This window comes from Oryzias latipes, chromosome 20 (assembly GCF_053564925.1).
Source record: "Oryzias latipes strain Hd-rR chromosome 20, Olatipes_Hd-rR_3.1".
Taxonomy (NCBI): Eukaryota; Metazoa; Chordata; class Actinopteri; order Beloniformes; family Adrianichthyidae; genus Oryzias; species Oryzias latipes.
In genome coordinates this window covers 20797797-20817026 of record NC_136256.1, presented here as the reverse complement: position 1 = coordinate 20817026, position 19230 = coordinate 20797797, and the positions used below count along the sequence as shown (strand labels likewise).

The window sequence follows — 19230 nt, the reverse complement described above, 5'->3', positions numbered from 1 at the left end:
AAAGATTTGCCAAAATGTGCCAGAAACCTTTGAGTTCTGGAAGGCAAATCAGAACAGGAAAAAAAATGTCCTGCGTGGAAAAAAAGTCAAAATAATCACCATGGTTATGTACATATTCTATAAACATAATATATTCCCATCTTAATTGATGTGTTTTGTTTGCTTTAATTGTGTGTGAAAGTTTGTTAGACATTGCCGTCACTGCTAAAGTGTTAAACCAGAAAAAAAAATACTATTGTTATTGTTCCAAGAGAGAAAATTTAAGACTTTTTTTTATATTAAATTAGGCTGATGTGTGTTTTACCTTGTGTTAGAATTAGATTATTCCACATTTTGTGACAAATAAATACTATTAGCGTTTTCTAATATATAACTAGTTGATTCCTTTGCTAGAAGAAATGTTTATAATGTTTAAACTACTTTGTGTGGAGCTTTTAATTATTCCATGATGGCCCTGAAGACAATTTTTTAAAGCAGGAAATAACTCAAACTGGTAAAACAGAATCAATTGCTTTTCTTGCAATATTTACTTTTAAAGAAATGTTTTCTTCAGCTAATTTTTGAAGTTAATTATTTTTATTTCAACAGTTCAAATTGACCTTTTTGCTTCTTTGTATTTTTAAGTCAGCACCCTTTATATGATCTCTATCTAGCCAATTTAATGTGGTAGTTTGAGCAGTTTGAGTCATCAGGATTATAAATGTTCTTACTCCGACATAGCTATTTAATTTAATGGTTCTAGCATTTATGAAAGCTCTTTTAACCTTAGAAGCTAAGCTCTTCCTTTGTTTACGTCTACATTTTCTTCAGGTATCTTAGAATTTCACTTAGCAATTGTAATAAATTATTCAAACATGTACTTTCTAGTTAAGAGTTGGGATTCTTTAATGTTGCAGACTAGCACAGTGGCAAATGTGTGAGTTTTGAAGAGAAAAAAAAAAGAATAAAATACAAATATACATTATTTTTGACAATAGTGTGTCGCTGCTGCCCTCTAGTGGCATACGGGCGCCAAGAATGACAAAATAAAATTCAACATTGGTAAAAACACGATTGAGGTTTTCCAGGTTGTGAAATTAATATTTACTAGTAAATTTAAAGTGTTGCTAGTTTTTTTTCACTGATTAAACATTTCAATCGAAAATTTTAATTAGTGAAAAAAAGTTAGAAACGGTTCTTTTAAATGATCATTTCTGTCATTTCTTAAGGGCTTAGATTCATTTTTACTTTTTTTTTTAAATCTGAGATGCAATTTCTTCCTTTCTTTACAGATTTAAATGAAGCTTGAGTTTTCAAAAAAAAAATGTTAGAAAACTGTTTTGGTTACCAAAGGAAGAACATATTCATTGCAATATTCTATATTTTACACTATGGATTTTACATTTAATGGTTGCTTTTTTGTGTGCTGGTGAGCAAAATCAATCAAAATCCAGAAACAGTTTCATAATCTGCAAAACTTAAAAAAAAAGCAATAAAAGCTGCAAACATCTTACATTTAGGATGAAGGGCTACAATAATGCAATAACAGAATTCTTTATTTACAAGGCAAAAAGCATCAGCAAAGCCATATTAGGTCACAACTTGCATAACTGGGGTTTTTAAATTCTCACAAATGTCTAATTTTGCATAAAACAGTCACACATGCACGCACACACATCCACAAAGACCCATGAGAGAACGCACTGCCACTCCTGTGAACGAAGCCCAAAAAGAAAGAGAAGGTGAAAACGGCACAAAGTCCCTACAATATATTACATATTGCTTCAGCTTCCCTACATATGGTTTCCATACATCATCAGTGAGGGGGGGGGGGGGGGTACATGGGGGGGAGGGGTCACCCGAAGCTGCGACTCAGTTTCTAGCAGCTGAGAAAAGAGTAAAAGAATGTTGCATCCATTCAATATAATACAGGATTCACAGACAGCAGTGTAATGTACAGGAACAGAAGCGGATGAAATCTAAGGCATTATGCTCTGGTTTTTTAGCATTTAAAGTTGCATCATAGCTCTAAAAAAACTGGCAGACATTACAAAAGGGCGCTTAAAGAACTCTAAAGACATAAATTAAGGAGGAAAATAAACAATACTTTTGTTTACTGGGTCCAAAAGTCTAGATTTCCTTTTTATGTAATAAGGACAAAAAGATATATTTTTGCATCTTTTGCCATTATAAATAAAAATAAAAGGATGCTACCACATGGCTTTTAGTCATATTAAACACTGAAAATCTTTGGAAATTTTGCAATGGGCTGAGAATCCCTTCTTTAAAAATCATTTTGAGCTAGAAAGGTTTTATTCTGCACGACTGTTTCTTACAATCAAAACAGCGACGGTTGGAATAAAGAAAAGTAGAATTTTAAAAACGTGTCTTGCAGAGCCTCAACAAAACACTTGCAGGAAATTGATGATGAAGACTTCAAATTTCCTCTGGCATAGATGAAGATCACTGAGGAAAGTACCACATCGGTATAACTTTAACGACCGTACATTCAGATTGTTTCTCTACTTGTAACCGGATCGTGACTTTCATGGATTTGGATGGGCTTGCTAACCAAGAGCTGAGGAAAAGTAAAAAATCCAATTGAAAGGTGAGAATTATTTGGCTTGCTCAAAGTTCTTCCTGGGTTAAAATAGTGTATATAAAAAGTTTTTTTGTTTGTTTTTCCTGCCTCTGAGGTTAGGGAGATCGACTCGCTTTGGATCTTGTGGCGGTTGAACCACAAGAGCGGCTCGCCATCACCGATTAGGATACGCCTGAGGTCAGAAAACATGGCTGTAAGAGCAGGTCCTGTGAAGTGTGCAGTCCCAACTCTGTGACCTCTCCAATAGAAAGATGGCTGGAACAAAAGGGGAGGGGGAAGGGATGAACTACCTCCCCCCCCCCAGATCTGCATAATCTATTAGGAACGCTGCATGTGGATTTCCTTGGTACAAACTGCCATAGAAAACTGTGTTTTAATACTGCATCCAAAAGCAGAACAAACGTGTCCTCTTTTTAGTCAGAACACTGTACAAAAAATTAGAAAAACAAAAAAAAAAATTCTGAAGTTGTTATTGCTCGTTTACATAACACCAGAACAGTTTGCACCTAGCAGCTTGTATGAAGCGCTTCTCACTTCAGAAAACATAGCTCGCTTTTTAAACTTTTTTTTTTTGAGTTACCATATGGCTGTGTCGACTCTTTCTTTTTTTGTGTGTGTGCTATACTAAAGGCAGAGAAGCAAGCGATAATATGTACACTGTATACACAGCACACCCCGCCCCACCCTCGTACCAGAACGTTCCTGAAAACGGACAAGAACGCCGCCGCCCACTTCCAGAGGCAGCTGTGACCAGGCTAGGAGAACGGAAACCCCTAAGAAGTCAAATAAATAAGAAGAAAATGGTTTTACTTATCGGTATGTACAATCTCTGCAATTCATGAAACCACATTTGATATCGACATCTTCTGAAATTTCGCAACCAGAGTTTCATCTGTCATTCAGGTTAATAGAAGAATCTTAGAATATAACAGTTATTTTCAACATGAGAAAAGTGCCTCTTTCACACTTTGAGAAATACTCTTCTGGCTACTAGAATAAAGAATCATCTACAATAGTTAAAATTAATCTATACAGAAAATAAAACTTAATTTAATAAACTATATAAACCTCTTAACTAAATTATTCTAACCATAGAATTTCACTCAGACCGTTCTGCAGTGTTTGTCAGGATCAGTTTTTCCCAGCAAACCTTCACTTCACGTCTGACGTTTCACAACAGGAAAAAAAAATAAACAAGTAAAAGAACAACTGTAAGATAAAGAACAGCAAAACCAAAAAGGCAAAACCGGTAACGAGTTGGAACTCCTTCCAAAAATGTCCGAATGAGGAGTCTCTGCTGCCGCTGTGGGCCGGCTGACGCGATGGTGAATGAATGCGTGAAGGAGGAGGATCGGTGTACGGCATTCTTGAGATGAGATCGGTAATGTCTGCTGTCTATTGAAAGGGATACATTCATCAGAATACGATTCCACACCCACCGCCGCCGCCCCCTCCAAAGTCAGTGAACCACCAGGGGGCCGGCATAAGTCACACTGTGGTGAATGCAGCTTTCAGGCAGACGGGTCTCCTCCAGGAGGGTGTAGGACGAAGATCCTTTGGCCTTCTGCACACTCCTGTGTCTGTCTGAGGCCCAGCCGGACAGGCTACAACCTGGGCCGGGATGAGGGGGTGCAAGAGGTCAGGGCGCAGCCTGGCTGGTCCAAGGGGCAGCCGCTTTTTGAGTGTCTTGATTCTTAAAGGGCCGACACGCCCCGTGTACCAGCGGATCACTGAGGTTCAGGTTAGGAGGCTTCACGAGGGTCAACAGTATTTCTGCAGAGAAGAAAAAACGCGGGTCAGAGAGATGAAGAACACGAGTGAACCATCAGAGCTTCAACCCCACACCATGAGACACTACAGCAGTGTGTAAATCAGGAGGAGGCGCTGCTTAGATATTCATGGTCTTTACAGGCTTAAAGGCTTTAAAATCCACAATAAAACATTCTAGGAGCTAATGATTCCAGTGAGACGGGGATTAAGAGAAGAGAAAACGAGATTCCAAACTCAGCCAAAACACATTAACTGTCAAAAGGATTTATCCAACGAGGAAAGTGTCAAAATAAAAGAAGTATCATAATTTGTTGCCATAAAGTTTTTGTTAATCGAGTTTACTGAATGCTTTAGGGCCCACTCAGAGGAAAATCGTGTTTTTGATGGTTTTCTTCTGGCATTTTTCTCATGATGGACGACATATATAAAGAAAATTAAGCTCAAAAATACATTTCTGAGTTTGAAAAAGCTTCTAGTTGTGATGTAGACGCTCCTACGGCAAGCCAAAGCTCCCTGCTCTGCTGATGCATCCACTCCACGTATGTCTTTGTGTTCCTCGTCTGAGCTGGCATCTGGCTGAAAACTGTACGGATGGACAGCTCCAATATTAGTCGCCATTTCTGGTGCACCGGTTATGTTACATTGCGGGCCTTAAGACGGCATAACCAAAATTAAAAGACCACTGGGAACATTTTTCCAAATTGATCCAAAGAGGATCAGACAGTGGGACTTCAACTGCGTTTCAGCCTCTAATCCAATAAAATGGAATCCAACAATCCAGCCCACTCACAGAAGCCCCCATATGCTAATGCTAGCAATAATCTGTGTGCATATTATGCCATGATGTAACAGACTGTTGTGTAGCTTTTTCTCAGGATCAGCTTTGTAACCTAAAAGATCATCCAACTCCTGCTTCCATGAACCAAGTGTGAGAAATCACCTGCTCCTGCCCAATGGGAGGCAGGCCGGGCGACGGCCCTGACCGCATGGATGAGGAGCTCATTTGACCAGCGATCTGGCCCATGCTGCTCATACTGCTGGTTGCCATGTTGGTCGTCATGGGGACACTGTTGAGGCTCATGCCATTGCCATTGTAGATGTTGTTCTGCTGGCTGAACTGCGGCGATGCCTGCTGCTGTGAGAACATGCTGGAAGGAGTAGAAACGAAAAGGAACGCTTAACATTCCGATGGATCACAAGATTTGTCTTTAAAATAGAAACGTCTGAACGAAGAAAGTTTGAATTTGTCTAGTGTTTGTCGACTCTCTTTGTCGTCATCTTTACCTGTTGGCTCCCATGTTGCCCTGTGGCCAGCCGTTCATGTCCGGGGAGCCCTGGAAAGCGGTGTTTTGCTGGGTTTGCTGCATCATCGGGGACTGCGTGTGGGCCATGCGAGGAGAAATCAGGGGGCTCTGCGGGGTTCCAGGACCTCCAAAACTCCCATCTGCCTGTTGGCTCATACCTGTGATGGAAAGATTAAAGCGGGTAAGAAAAACTGGCCTGCAAAGCTAAACTAAAAACATCAAGTCAGAAATGAACTCAGACATTTGAATGTCAAGGACAAAGAGGGAAAATAATGTGAATAATAAATCATTTTTGTCTGTCTGTCAGGCAGTCCATCCTCTAAACATGCTTGTTAGTAATGAACTAAGAAGACAGATGATGAAGAGGAGTCTTTTCTGGAAAATGCCAGACAAATAAAAGCAGAGATAAATCAAACATTCCAAACAATAAATTGGGTTAGAGTCTAGATGACACACAGATACTCTTGACTAGGATGGTGGGTACGGCCATTTTTTGGGGGCAGTTGGTGGAATGATTGAGCTCATGTTGCCCTCTAGTGGAGAAAGTATGTAAGATCACAGAGAAAAGCTCATGCTACGTTCACACCGGGCTTAACAAGAACACTCGTGTTCAAGCAACCGCTTCCAATAAAAAGTCTATGTAAACAAGCAGTTTTTGGACATCCGTGTTCAAAACTCACATTTCACCCACCGCTAGGCAAGTTTTTAAGTTCATGTTCGGGTTCTACATACAAAACGTGTGGCCATAGAACAAAAGGTTGCGAGTTAAACCAGGTCAAACTTTGACCAATCAGGGACTTGGATTTGGGAGTGACATATAGGTAGCGTCCTTTTCAAAACATGGAAGTGCCAACTGTTTGAAAATTGATAAAAGAGAAGAAAATAATAATGGTGGTTTGTGCTTGACCAGAACTCCACGACACAAAGTCTGTCATTTATTGCAATAGAACTGTGAAAGATTTGTTCAGTTTCAACATTTTGCACCAAGCCTCTTCCAACTTTTAGAGTACATGCGCTAGTATCAGGTAGTGACAGTCCAGTGTGAACGCCGGATGCTAATATTTTCCTCAGGAACCCACGTTCAGCACACGGTGTCCGCTCTTGAAGGGGCATTACATACCTGGTGTGTACGTAGCATTAGGATTAAAACAAGTCTGCCGATCATCCCTACATGTGAGGAGTGTTTGCTAAAGCGCGGCGGGAGCCACATCACACACACACAGCATGGCGTTGGGTCGGGGGAGTGGGGGGCTGTACCTGAGTTGGAAAACTGAAAGGCACTGTGCTGCATTTGGGGGCTGAGTACGGCCCCGTACTGTCCGCCCATCATCATCTGTGAGGAGGAGGAGGTGGAGGAGGAGGAGGTGCCATGCATGTGGAGCTGAGAGCCGGGAGGGAGAGAGGGCAAGCTGGGGGACAGAGGGGAGGAGAAGGGGCTGGTGGGGGGAGGTGACGAGGCCAGGCCTGTACTGGTACCGTAGTTGGGCGGGTAGGGGAACTGCTGCGGCCCTGCCTGAGGATTCCTGGCGGTCATGTTGGGGGCCATGCTGAGGCCCTGGGCCCTCAGGGCCATGCTCCGCTGCTGCTGGGCCTGCTGCACCTGCTGCTGCTGCTTCTGCCGCAGGTGGTTGCTAAGCATCTCCCGCTGGCGTTGTGCCACCATCTGAGCATTGATGGTTCCCTGAAAGCAAAAGAAAGAGGTAAACATTTAGAAACTAAGGGGTGAGTTTCTGTGACGAGAGTATTGTTTATTGACTCCTTTCAGAGCCGTTTGACCCTTTACACAGTCTCTACTGATTTACACAAGTTAAGACCTTTTAAAGAACACTTGAAATCAAAGTTATGACCGAATGTACAAAGAAAATGAAACAAACACCCGGAGTCTGCTGTTTCTTGCTCTGCGCGTGGGATTCGATTGCCTTGATCTCCATTGCACAAAGTTTAAGTGTCATTAAGTGTCAAACGGTTGGAGCTGGGCGATTGGGGCAAAAATTAAAATCTCAGATTTTTTCATTCTAAATTCGATTTTAATCAATTTTTTCTTTCTGCTTTTACTTTCCTTGACATAATTACAAATGATGGAATATATTTAACAAAAACTATTTTATTTTAACATCTCTTTTGGAGATTGGCTCTAACACAACGTCCAACTAAAGACTAGCTGTTAAAATCTTTGCGGATCACTGCAGCTGATGTTTTGGGAGCTACCGCTAGCTTGAGCGTCTCATAAAAAGAAATACTAGAACGCACTCGGCTGAGCATTTTTTGTTTGTTTTGTTTTTTTGGTAGTAAAAACCTTGAAACAGATTTTGCTGGAAGTGGTTTGATGCTCTAAGTTTGAAGTGACAACCACAGTGACCAAAATCTCCTATTTGACTCACCAGCAAAAGTTAGTCGGTAGATAAAAAAAAGATCTTTCAACAAAGTTATTCCATTATGTGTCGGCCCTTTAGGTACTATTTAAAAAAATGATAATGCGTTAAATGCAAACAGAGAGGAAATCCCAACATCATGAACACATCAGATAAAAACAGTTTTTTTTCTAAGGAACGCCTTTTTTAGGAACGCCTCTATTCAATCTTTGCACACCGTCTATAAAATGTTTTGTTTTCGCTCAGTTTCAGTTGTTTCTGTTTTCCTGCTGAAAAACGCTCTGCTCCAAATTCTGCCTCCAGTTGATTCATTTTTACATAAACTCATAACACGGTGGCGCAGTGGTTAGCGCTCTTGCCTCACAGCAAGAAGGCCCCTGGTTCAAGTCCCGGCTGGGGGACCTGAACCACAACATCAATGGGGGACCTTTCTGTGTGGAGTTTGCATGTTCTCCCCGTGCATGCGTGGGTTCTCTCTGGGGTCTCCGGCTTCCTCCCACCGTCCAAAAACATGCTTCATAGGTTAATTGGCAACTCTAAATTGTCCATAGGTGTGAGTGTGAGAGTGAATGGGTGTGTGATTGTGGACATTCTACCCTGTGACAGACTGGCGACCTGCCCAGGGTGTCCCCCTGCCTTTGCCCATAAGTGGCCGGGATAGGCTCCGGCAGCCCCGTGACCCCGAAAGGGATAAAACGGAATAGAAAATGAATGAATGAATGAAAAAATGAAATCATAACAAAACCGCCTAAAAACATCACGGTTTGGATTCTTGCCATTGACTGATTATATGTAGGAGACGCACAGAATAGCTCATTAGCATAGCATGATAGCATCGTAGCATCAGTGAGCAACGACTCTGATTTCTCCAAATCAACACTTTTTATTCAACTTTCTGTTGCTGCTGTGAGTCCAACCGGTTAATCCTCCGGTTCTTTCTGGATCCTGTTAAAAATCCTCACATTCCACTGCTTCATCTGCTTAAACTGAAGGCAGCACGGAGGGAACTAGCAGAAGTGACAGGGGTGGGGGTGGGCTTCTGCAGCGCGTGTACTTATCTATTTATTTATATATATATATATATATATATATACCCCCCCCCCGCCTCGCAGAAGAAGCTCCTCCTTTCTGGCTGCTGTTTTTTTTTTTTTTTTTTACTGATTTACGTGGATTGTGGGAGCATTTGAAAGTATTGCATATTAGTGCAAGGCTGCTTTTCTCCGCTTCAGAATCCACTGGAATGAAGGTAAGTGTGTAAACGGTTGAAGACTTAGGGCAGATGAAAGAATGTAAACACAGTTACCACATTACAATCACTATAAAAGATTTTTATAACTAGTTTTGCTTCAAAATCCACATGTGCAGGAGCTGAAGGTCATAAGCCACTGAACACTCGAACATCATGAATCTGAGGTACCTGGTTTGGAGCGTTGGCTCTAGGAGGTAGGTTCACGTTTGACACGCTACTCATCTGAGTCATCATCGGCTGCCGGTTCTGCCGGGACAGAAGTCAAACGTTTGAGTTTTGCATGCACGGGTTTATCTAGTTTGCCTTTAAGTAAATAAATGATGAAACCTAAAGGGCTGAACTTTTAGCTACAGAGTTTAGGTAAAAGAAAAATAAAAAAAACCAGAATAAAACCCAAATGGGGTTTGATTACATTTTATTTTAGCGCAAAATCTGCCACAAAACGTAGACAATCAACAAATATTCAGCTGACAGAGTTACAGCATCAAATATCTATGAGCGGTAGTGCAGGTTCACCTGCTGGGACTGGAGCCGGTGCTGCAGCTGCAGTCGTAGTGTGTTGGGCTGGTTGGGAACGAGCCCGGGGGCCCTGATTCCAGGTCGGGGCTGCATTCTCATTATTGGGTAACCAGGCCGAGGACCCATCTGGCCAGGCATGGGGTGAAAGCCGGGCTCTTGCATGGGCGTACCGGCGTAGCCCCTCTGAGCCATGTGAGCTGAAGGCGGGCCGATGTGAGCGTACATCGGAGGCTTCTGGTCCATCATCAGAGACGGGTCCTGCTGGAAGTGGTCCGGCTCCAGGGACTGGCTCTGAAACAAAAATGAGATCATTTAAAATGAAACAGGCAGTTAAATTCAGTCCGAATTTTCTGATGAACATTGATAGAACTCACCTGTTCTACCAAAGCGGGGATCCCGAGAGCGCGGTCGATCTCCTCCAGACCATCAAAGTCCTTCAGCGCAGTGTAGAGCTGCGACATCAACGCCCCCTCATCCACTGTGCTGCCGTCACCTGCAGTCGGCAGCAAGTCCTCCTGGGGTGCAGGCCTGGACACAAACACGGGGGGGGTTTACAGTTAGGGTCAAAACATAACTGTTGAGTGGAACCAGGAGGACTTTGGTGTTTGTTTCTAGAACATTAAAATGACTTTTCCACACTATTTCTCTGACCTCCTTCGCTCTTAAAAACAAAACAAACACTGATTTATTACACTAATATTTTTAAATGACCGAGTTGATTTTATAATAAAACTAAATTTGGGTTGTTAAAACAGATTTTACATAACTACTGATATAAACTCAATGATGATTGAATTTTTATGAACAGAATTATAGAAAAAAAAAATAATTAAAGATTTGAATTATTTGGGAAATGTGATGATTTGAGATGAAAATGGAAAATTGAGAAGCATTGATGATAGGAAATTTAGTTTGGATATCTTTATAGTTGAGTTATGTTATTCAAATATAATCACGAAATAACTGCTTTACGGCTCATTTCAACATAAGCGCTTAAGCTTTCAATAAAGTCCACAACAAAGAGTCGATATGTACAATTCTAACTTTGGGAAACTCTATGGGTAACAAGTAAATCTAAATAAAAATGTATTAGCAACAAGAAAACTACATTAATCTTTCAGTGATTTCTGGAAACTGACAGAACAAACACACTTTTTTTTAAACATACCTGTTCTGGTTTATGAACGATGTCTGGTCGATGGGTATCATGCTTTCTGGCCAAGGGGCGGTCTGGTTGGGTGGAGCTTGTTGTTGTGAGAAATGGGGACCAACCATACCAATGTCCAGATCAGGTTGAGCTAAAAAGTCAGAAAAATTGAAATAGGGCACAAAATGTATACAGTTTTATAGCAATTCAGTCATTTGTCAAGCAGATTAGTCCGATCGACAAATGCAGTATCTTAACCACAAGGTGGCGTCCTTTACAGAAAGAAATGGGACATTCAGTGCACAAAAGCTCAGGCCTCAACTTTCCTTCTCAAGATAAAACGTTTGTTATAAACGACTGACATTTTGATTTATAAATGACGCAGAATAGAAACTCAAACGTTTTTACAGGTATGGTGCAGACATCAGAACATTTGTTTCATGTTTATAATGCTTTGCATTCTATTTTCTGTTGTGCAAACGGGGTTTCACGGCCCACTCACCCCCAGCCATCATTGCAGACTGCATTATCGGTCGAGGCCCCGGTTGACTGCTCGGCCTCATGGGAGCACTGCCGGGACCCATCCTGCCCTGCATGGCGCTCTGCTGTCCGGGCGCTCCCAGCGGAGGCGCGGAGGCTGAGCCCCCCCAGCTCTCCTGCTGCTGCATGCCCGGCTGTGGACCGCTCACACCCATCATTCCTACGAGAGCGAGCAGACAGGAGAGGAGAACGATCTGTGAGGAATGCGCCGGGGCAGACTTCAGTCGATGCTCTGAGCCCCCGCCAATGATGCTGCAACAGAGGGGGCACAGCCATCTATGCAGTGCGGGAGGATGCTTGAGGACTACTGATATGTGGGAGAGACAGTGAGAGACAGTTTGCGCCTGTGTGGGTGACTGCTTCCTGTCACAGGAAGTGAGTCATTGTGTCACGATGTGATATCACGGGTGAGAAACAGAAGGAAAGATGGCTTTCCTTTAGAAACTGGAAGCACCTACATGGTATTTTGTCCTAAATCAAAGCACTCTTCACTGTAAGCCTCAAAACTCCATTTCAACTGCTGAGCGCCAACAACAAAAAACTAACAAAAAAAAACCCTAAATAAAATAGTTACCTCCACTGACCATACCAGCTTGGTTAGCCATCATGCCTTGACCTCCCATCATGCCTTGCTGCTGCTGCTGCTGCTGCATAAGGGTGTATGGGCTTGTTGTCCTTATGGGATACTGTAATGAAGGCTGCTGAGGAGACACATTCAGTTCTACAGAGACGCTCCTGACAGGAAGTCCCCTGCCTGGCTGGCCTGGTCGGAAGTCTAAGGACAAAAATCAAAGGTTTGGTTTGAAGGTTTCTGATCTACCTTGAGTCCACCTTCCTTGTTATAAAAGGAGGACTCACTAGAGGGGCCCATGCCAGGTCCGAGGCATCTGTGTTGCTGCTGCGGTGCCATGGAGGGATTGTTGTCGGACATCTGCAGGATGTCGTTGATGATGTTCTGCTTGTCCATGGGGCTGGGCAGGGAAACGGGACGCGACTCGACAAAGAGCTGCGGCTGAGTGTTCTGGAGAGCGTTCAGGATGTCATCAAGCTCTGAAGGCTGGAGGACAGAAAAAAGAGAAATGCATAAAGGAAGAAGATGATGATTAGCCATTTAGGCTTTTGTTCAGAAATTCTCTTGTATAGTAGCTAGCAAAACCCACAAAATCCATTTGCATACATTATCTGCTGCTACCTGATTTTATTTGCTCAAGACCCATTTAACTTTGAAGTGACATGAAACTTTAAACAAAACTGTTTTTACATCAACAGCTGTTTCTCTGAAAATATTTTAATTTGACAGACAATGAGGCATGAAAATTGACTACTTTAAATGACCACATCATTTTGAATATCTTTGAAATTCCTTTAGGAAACCTGTGGGAGTGCAGATAAATGTGTTGCATTACCTGAAACTCTCCACTAGAGGACAGCCTGTCTAAAATGACTGACAGGTGTGACCTCCTGAACAGAAACATTCTTCAATGCAACACTTTAGTTGCATTTATTTGTTTAAAAAAATACCATAGAGCTAAAATAAAAACCACAAAAGCTACTAAACATCTGATGAAACATTCATATTCAGAAAATGCATTAAAAACACTGATTGATCTGACCTTTACCTCCTCTTAAATAAAATGCTAGATTTATTTCTGTTTTTATGGCACTGGATATTCAAGTGTAAGAATATGAGGAGCAGACGAGCAATGGAGCTAGAGACACAGAAGGAGGGGCGGGGAGGAGGAGGTGGTGGGAGAGTCAAACCCTAATGAGGTCAGCAGTGATGTAATGCTTCGGCTCTCTCCTCCTTTCCAATACTCACTCCCTCCCACTTTTAATTTCTAGTTTTTTATTTTTTACTAATTAACTCCCTCAATTAGTTGTTGTTGCCTGTTTATTTTTTAGTTAAAATAATAAATAAATAAACTGAGGAGATGGGTATTATAAGAATTTCTCAATAAAATAGCTGAAAACATGTAGGGTCCTAAATCACGCTAAAATATGTAAGACTCATGGCAGTGCCAAATTTTGATGATAAAGAAGGGAAAATTAGGTTAAGCAAACATAAAAACTGCTATGCGATGGGATTAAAGTCTTCCACTGTTCTGTCCCATTTGGTTTGGATTATTACAGCTAATAGCCTTCAGTGAGAATGTGTACATCAAGCAAAATGAAACCATAATTAAACACACAAGTCACACCTGATGAATGAAACCTTAATGACACCTGTTGGAATCCTTTCTTTTGCATAAAACCTGAGGAAACTGAAACCACTTTTTTTTCCCTAAACCAGAACATTTCACAAGAAGAGGAACTGAGAAAAAGGGTGAGTGAAGCTAACGTGCTGCTGTTAAACAAAGAAAATGAAACAACAAACCTTATAGCTGCCTAAATGGGCTTAATACTGAAAAAGCCTCAATTGCATTTCCACACAGAAGAAGAAAAGCCAAGTCTTTTCTTTTCAACAAAACTTGCTTTGCAGAAAATAATGAGAGTACTTCTGTGCAAAATCTATTTGTATACAATAAAAAACATCTTTAAACTTTTTTTGACAAATAGTAGGGTTAGGGTTAGGGTTGGTCAAATATACAAAACATTCCACCCAAGTTGTTTTTGCTTAGCTTATCTTACTTTATTTCAATCTTGAAGAAAGAAATTAAATATTTGGCAATGACATTCAATAAAAAATAAAAAAATAAAAAGTGAGAACCAGTAGGGAAAAACTATGACTTGACCAGAAGTAGTAACTGAAATGCATATTATAAATAAAAGTATTTAAAATGTAATTAATTTTTATAAATATGTTCGGTTTTATTGACAAAAACATTCAACAAGGTCAATAATGACCTATTTTTTGTTTGACTAAATGCCTTTTTCTCCTTTTTCTCCCATAATATATTTTTTCATGTTTTAAAAACATGTTTTATCTGATATAACTCTTGGCTGGCAATATTTCTGTTGTATAAGGGACAAACTCTTTGGTTAGAGTGACTATTCCCATGGATATGCAGCTGAGAGTCTTTCCAAGAAATTTTTATGCATGACAGTTTATCATATGTGTTCCATAGAGTCCTGCTTTTACTCTATATATATTTGTCATTTTTCACCTTTTAAATAAAAACAGATAAATGAAGACTCATAAAGACAGGCGGGCGGTTAAACCTTTTTTTGTTTTTTTTTACAGTGGGGTTATACACATCAGGGCTTCTGGAAATTTACCAAAAATCAGCTGCACAGATGCAGAAAAGCAGAACTGGACTTGAGAGTTGGTGGCGGCCTGAACGTGTATTTAGTCCCCCCGGAGTCACGGTGACCCCGGCTAAGCTGGCAGCAGAGCCGCTCTGGCAGGTGGGACAGAGCTGAAATGTGAAGCAGTCGGATGCTGAGGCCGTTGTGGCTTTGGTGGGCCGCCATGAGCAGAATGAAGATACCCACTTATGGCAAATTGGCTAGTTAACTCGTCAGGACTGGCAGATGGCAAAAGGATAGAAACTGTGGTGCTTCAAACAAGCAGCAGTCATTTATGCTGATAAGAGCCACCATCGTCCATGTTTTTCAATCCTGACACGGTCCAAAGAAGAAAAGAAAAAACAAGAAAAAACTAAACAGCGACTGTTGAGTCAAATCACTTCAAGATGCTCATCTTTCTGTGAGTCTGGCACAAACCTGTGCCATGGCTGCACTCAGATATACTGCTCTGATTTCTGGTTTAGCTCTGCCCAGCCATCAATAATTCAGCCTTCCAACAATCACGAGGAGCAGCAAATGGGAGGGACGGAGGGAGGCAGCAGGAAAAGCAGTGGGTGAGGCGTGTGGAGAGGAGGATGAGTGGACTCTCTTTAACTAATACAGTCGAGCTTTCACACATGGCCAAGCAGTAATCACCAGAAAGTAACAGAAACCCACTCGCACACATGAAATAGCTGTAATGAAGTCACAGCTTCGTGTGCATCTGCCAAATGTCTTTTTTACTCATTAGTGAAATCTGTTAGACTGGAATGACCCATGAGTGATTTCATCTGATGTCAAACTTCGCAGCTCATACCAAACGTGCGTTGTTAAAAGCTCTGTGTCACGTCTTCCTCTAAAAAGAAAAACCAGGTGAAAAAAATGAGAATCTTCTGTTTGAAAGATGCCCACGTTAAACCTCCATTTTAATTTCTCTGTGTTTTGAGGGTGCTCTATAAACACACCACTCCCTCTCGCTGCTATCTCCATGGCAGCAGAGAGGACATGCAGGAGCATATGGCTCATCATTTTCACTCTGCGTGCCGAGGCTGGGCTCTCCTGGGGGGTATCTACACCTCTCATCTCTCCTTTGTTCACTTCAACAGTCTCTTATTATCCATCCAATCACATTATTGTCTTCCTCATTTAGTCTTAGACAATGAGGCTTCTTGGAGAAGACGCACAAATGCACCACTCGTCTACAAGCTCAGTTTTTATAGGAACAGTCTTCGCTAAAATCTAAGTCTGAGCTATAATATCATCATGTCTTGTGTAAAAAAAAAAAAAACATACCATATTTTTCGGAGTATAAAATGTTGCATAGTTTGATCAGGGGTGTGACTTACACTCAGGAATGACTTATATGGGATTTCCTTTAACATAAATAGGCTCTTCTATTCGCCATTTTCCCACTAACCGCTGGCCCTTTAGTAGTTGTTTTCCACTAACAACCACTAGAGGGCACTGTAGGGCATGTGTCTTAGTACCTGCTAATGACAGCAATGCAGAAGAAGAAGCATCCCAAACATGTCTATGGTCTCAAACAAACTTGGAGGATAATTTGATCGTTCTCCTGAACTTGATATTTTTCACACTTGCATTGAGACAATATTGTTAACGTTTTTATTTTTCCGTCGACTGTTGCAGGGCAGCAAGTCAAACTGGGTTACAGAGACAAGGAAGTACCGCTGAAAGCGCCGTCATTCAGATGCAGCTCCTGTAGTAGAAGGTAAAAGACCATTCTTAAGAAAAAGGAGTAATGGATATCATGAAGCCAGATATGGAGACGCGCTTACTGTTGCTTTTCATAGCAAGAAAAAGAACCAAGATGGCTGCTGCTGGTGTGTCTCCCAAACCTGCCGTGACTGCATCAACAAACGCCTACATAAAGATCACTAACCTCAAAAAGGACATTCAGACATTTTGACGAGTTAAGGTCAAAGAACGATCTGTTGAATTCTTTTGCTGGACCAGGCGCATCAACAGTTGATGCACATTGCCTCTCTGAAAGCGACACTGTTCATTGGGGCCATGACACCTCACCACAGCCTTCCTTGAGCTCCACACCCATACCGCTTTGGTCTGAGGAGGTGTGCAGCAAGAAAAAAAGCCTTGGACCGCAATGGCCTTATTCTCCTCAATGGCCTTGATGTTCCATCAGGTCCAACATCTGAAGACGTCCTGGTAGCTGCTCCTCCACTCAGCATCAGTCAAGGACATCTACAACAATCTCACCAGAGAACACCTCTCTGCCTAAACCGTCTTAATCCACGCAGGTACCAATGACATTAAGTTCCAGCAGTCTAAGACTTTGAAAAATTATGTGATACACGACATTCATCACATCCAACAGTTAAACTTACAATTCATCATATCTGGAGCGCTACCTGAACGCTGTTACAGACATAAAATCCTCTCGAATCAGTCGGCTCCACTTCTGGTTAAAAAGTTATCGCCACTCCCTAAATATCCACTACAGTGACAATTTCACTACATTTTATAACAGACCTAACCTTTTCAAAGCAGATGGCTTACATCTAAACCAGTGTTTTTCAACCAGTGTGCCGCGGCACACTAGTGTGCCGTGGGAGATGGTCAAGTGTGCCGTGGAAAATTGCCCTCATTAACTGATCTAAAAGCATTTCCCATCTCCAGGAAATCAGCTCTTTGTTCATCCAAACAGGTCCTGATAAAACACTGAGTAGTTAGGAATATAAACGATCATAAAATACTTTTTTCTTTATGTTTATTTGATTCTATTAAAGACATTTTGATAAGAATGACGGTAACGCGAAATAGCTGCAGCTATAACTGTGTAAGGAAAAGTCCCGCAGCTTTTACTGTCTCCACGACTCCACCAATCATTCTTGAAGGCTTAATCACATGTCATCAGTCTGACCAATCAGAAGTGGTTAAAGTCTCCACTTCCTTGTTCCAAATTAGCTCATAACTCAGTCAGTTCCGACAAAAACACCAGCTAAAGCCAGTCTTTAGCGGTGTAGCTTTCCACAGAATCCGGTATCAGACCGTGGAACAAGTGAACAAAACCATGAAGCTCAGAGACGCGAGTCTTTCTGCCGTTATCTCGCAGTTTTCACACTACATCTCCCATGATGCATTGGCTTAAAGGAAAACACAACGAACATACAGCTTGTATGTAACTTAACTTTTATTACATCTTTTAGAAAAACATCTGCAACTTCCTGCTTTTTCTGCCACAATTATCACAAAAATGCAAGTCAGATTGCCGGGGGGGGGGGCTGTAGATCAAAACAGACTATGAGTTTCTGCTTTTTTTTTTTTTTTTTTTTTTTGGGATGCTGGTGTGCCGCGGGATTTTTGTCAAGGTTAAAGTGTGCCGTGGCTCAAAAAAGGTTGAAAAACACTGATCTAAACCATACAGGTTCTCATCTCCTCAGGATGAACACAGAACCTACCCTCCACTCCTTCACTGCTCCTTCCAGCTGACGGTTCAACCAAAGCAAACATTCCTTCTATATCAACATCCTTTATTCCAGTACACTTCACTAGCAGAGATCGCAAATGTCTACATTCAAAGTCACACATTCCTTCTGTTAGATGTCTTCATTCTAGACACATGGCATCAAATACAGAAACAAAAATGCAAAATCATCATTGGATTCACCTGCAACACTTAACATGTCTCTGTTAAACATCAGATCTCTTTTAAGTAAGTCTTTATAATTAATGATCTGAATGTTGACTGTGATTTTAATAGTTTGTTTTTAACTGAAACCTGGCTTGGTTGGTACTGATGCCCCAGCTATTCTCACTGAGGCCTCTCCACCTAATGTTAATGTTGCATTTCCTGTCAGGGAAGGTAAGAGAGGTGGTGGAACAGCATCAATTGCTTAACAAGATATAAAAACTAAAACCCTCACATTAACTGATCATTCTTCATTTGAGCATCATTCATTCCTGTTCAGCAACCCACCTATTTTAGCAGTCACTGTTTACAGAACACCAAATCCTCCCTCATGATTTTTTACAAGATTATTTTGAGTTTTTATCTTTCATTCTCCTAAAGCATAATAGGATTCTAATAACTTAATCTTCATGTTGACAACCTCGATGATCCTTTTGCTTCTGAGTTTTTAAATCTTTTAAATTGCATGGATTTTCCCCAGCATGTGGTACAGCCTACGCACAACAGAGGACACACCCTGGACTTGGCCATCACCTGCCTGTCTGCTGGTGTGTCCTCTGTTGTCGACTTGGCTGTTTCAGATCATTATTGTGTGTTTTTTAAGGTGACTGGATCCATCAGCAGGCCTCAGTGAGAACTGTGACGGAACAATATATAACTCCTGAAGTGGCAGAAAATTTTATTGACATTTTAAAAACAAACTCCTGCTCAGATTTGACCTTTGTCCTGCAATTCTTTGATTGATAATTTTAACGACAGACTGAAGTCTGCCATCGATTCAGTAGCTCAGCTGAAAACAAAAATCCTGAACCTGGATTCAAAGACACCTTGGAGAAACAGAACTATTTTAAATCTA

At 41.4% G+C, this 19230-nt stretch overlaps 1 protein-coding gene across 4 annotated transcripts in view; it reads right to left on the bottom strand.

The window, feature by feature from the left end:
• Nucleotides 1–1517: 1517 nt before the first annotated feature.
• Nucleotides 1518–19230, bottom strand: part of ncoa2 (nuclear receptor coactivator 2) — a 65830-nt gene continuing 48117 nt past the window's right edge. For 2 of the 4 annotated variants that reach the window (XM_004081254.5, XM_078938532.1), the window contains 11 exons: nt 12341–12539; nt 12057–12257; nt 11445–11642; nt 10964–11093; nt 10170–10323; nt 9793–10086; nt 9445–9522; nt 6913–7336; nt 5636–5813; nt 5292–5499; nt 1518–4354 (listed from right to left, as the gene is read on the bottom strand). In XM_004081254.5, coding sequence (XP_004081302.2) covers nt 4343–4354; nt 5292–5499; nt 5636–5813; nt 6913–7336; nt 9445–9522; nt 9793–10086; nt 10170–10323; nt 10964–11093; nt 11445–11642; nt 12057–12257; nt 12341–12539 — 2076 coding nt within the window. In that variant the 3' untranslated portion in view covers nt 1518–4342. The remainder of the gene's footprint in view (nt 4355–5291; nt 5500–5635; nt 5814–6912; nt 7337–9444; nt 9523–9792; nt 10087–10169; nt 10324–10963; nt 11094–11444; nt 11643–12056; nt 12258–12340; nt 12540–19230) is intronic. The other 2 variants (XM_011488889.4, XM_078938533.1) reach the window with 1 other exon arrangement.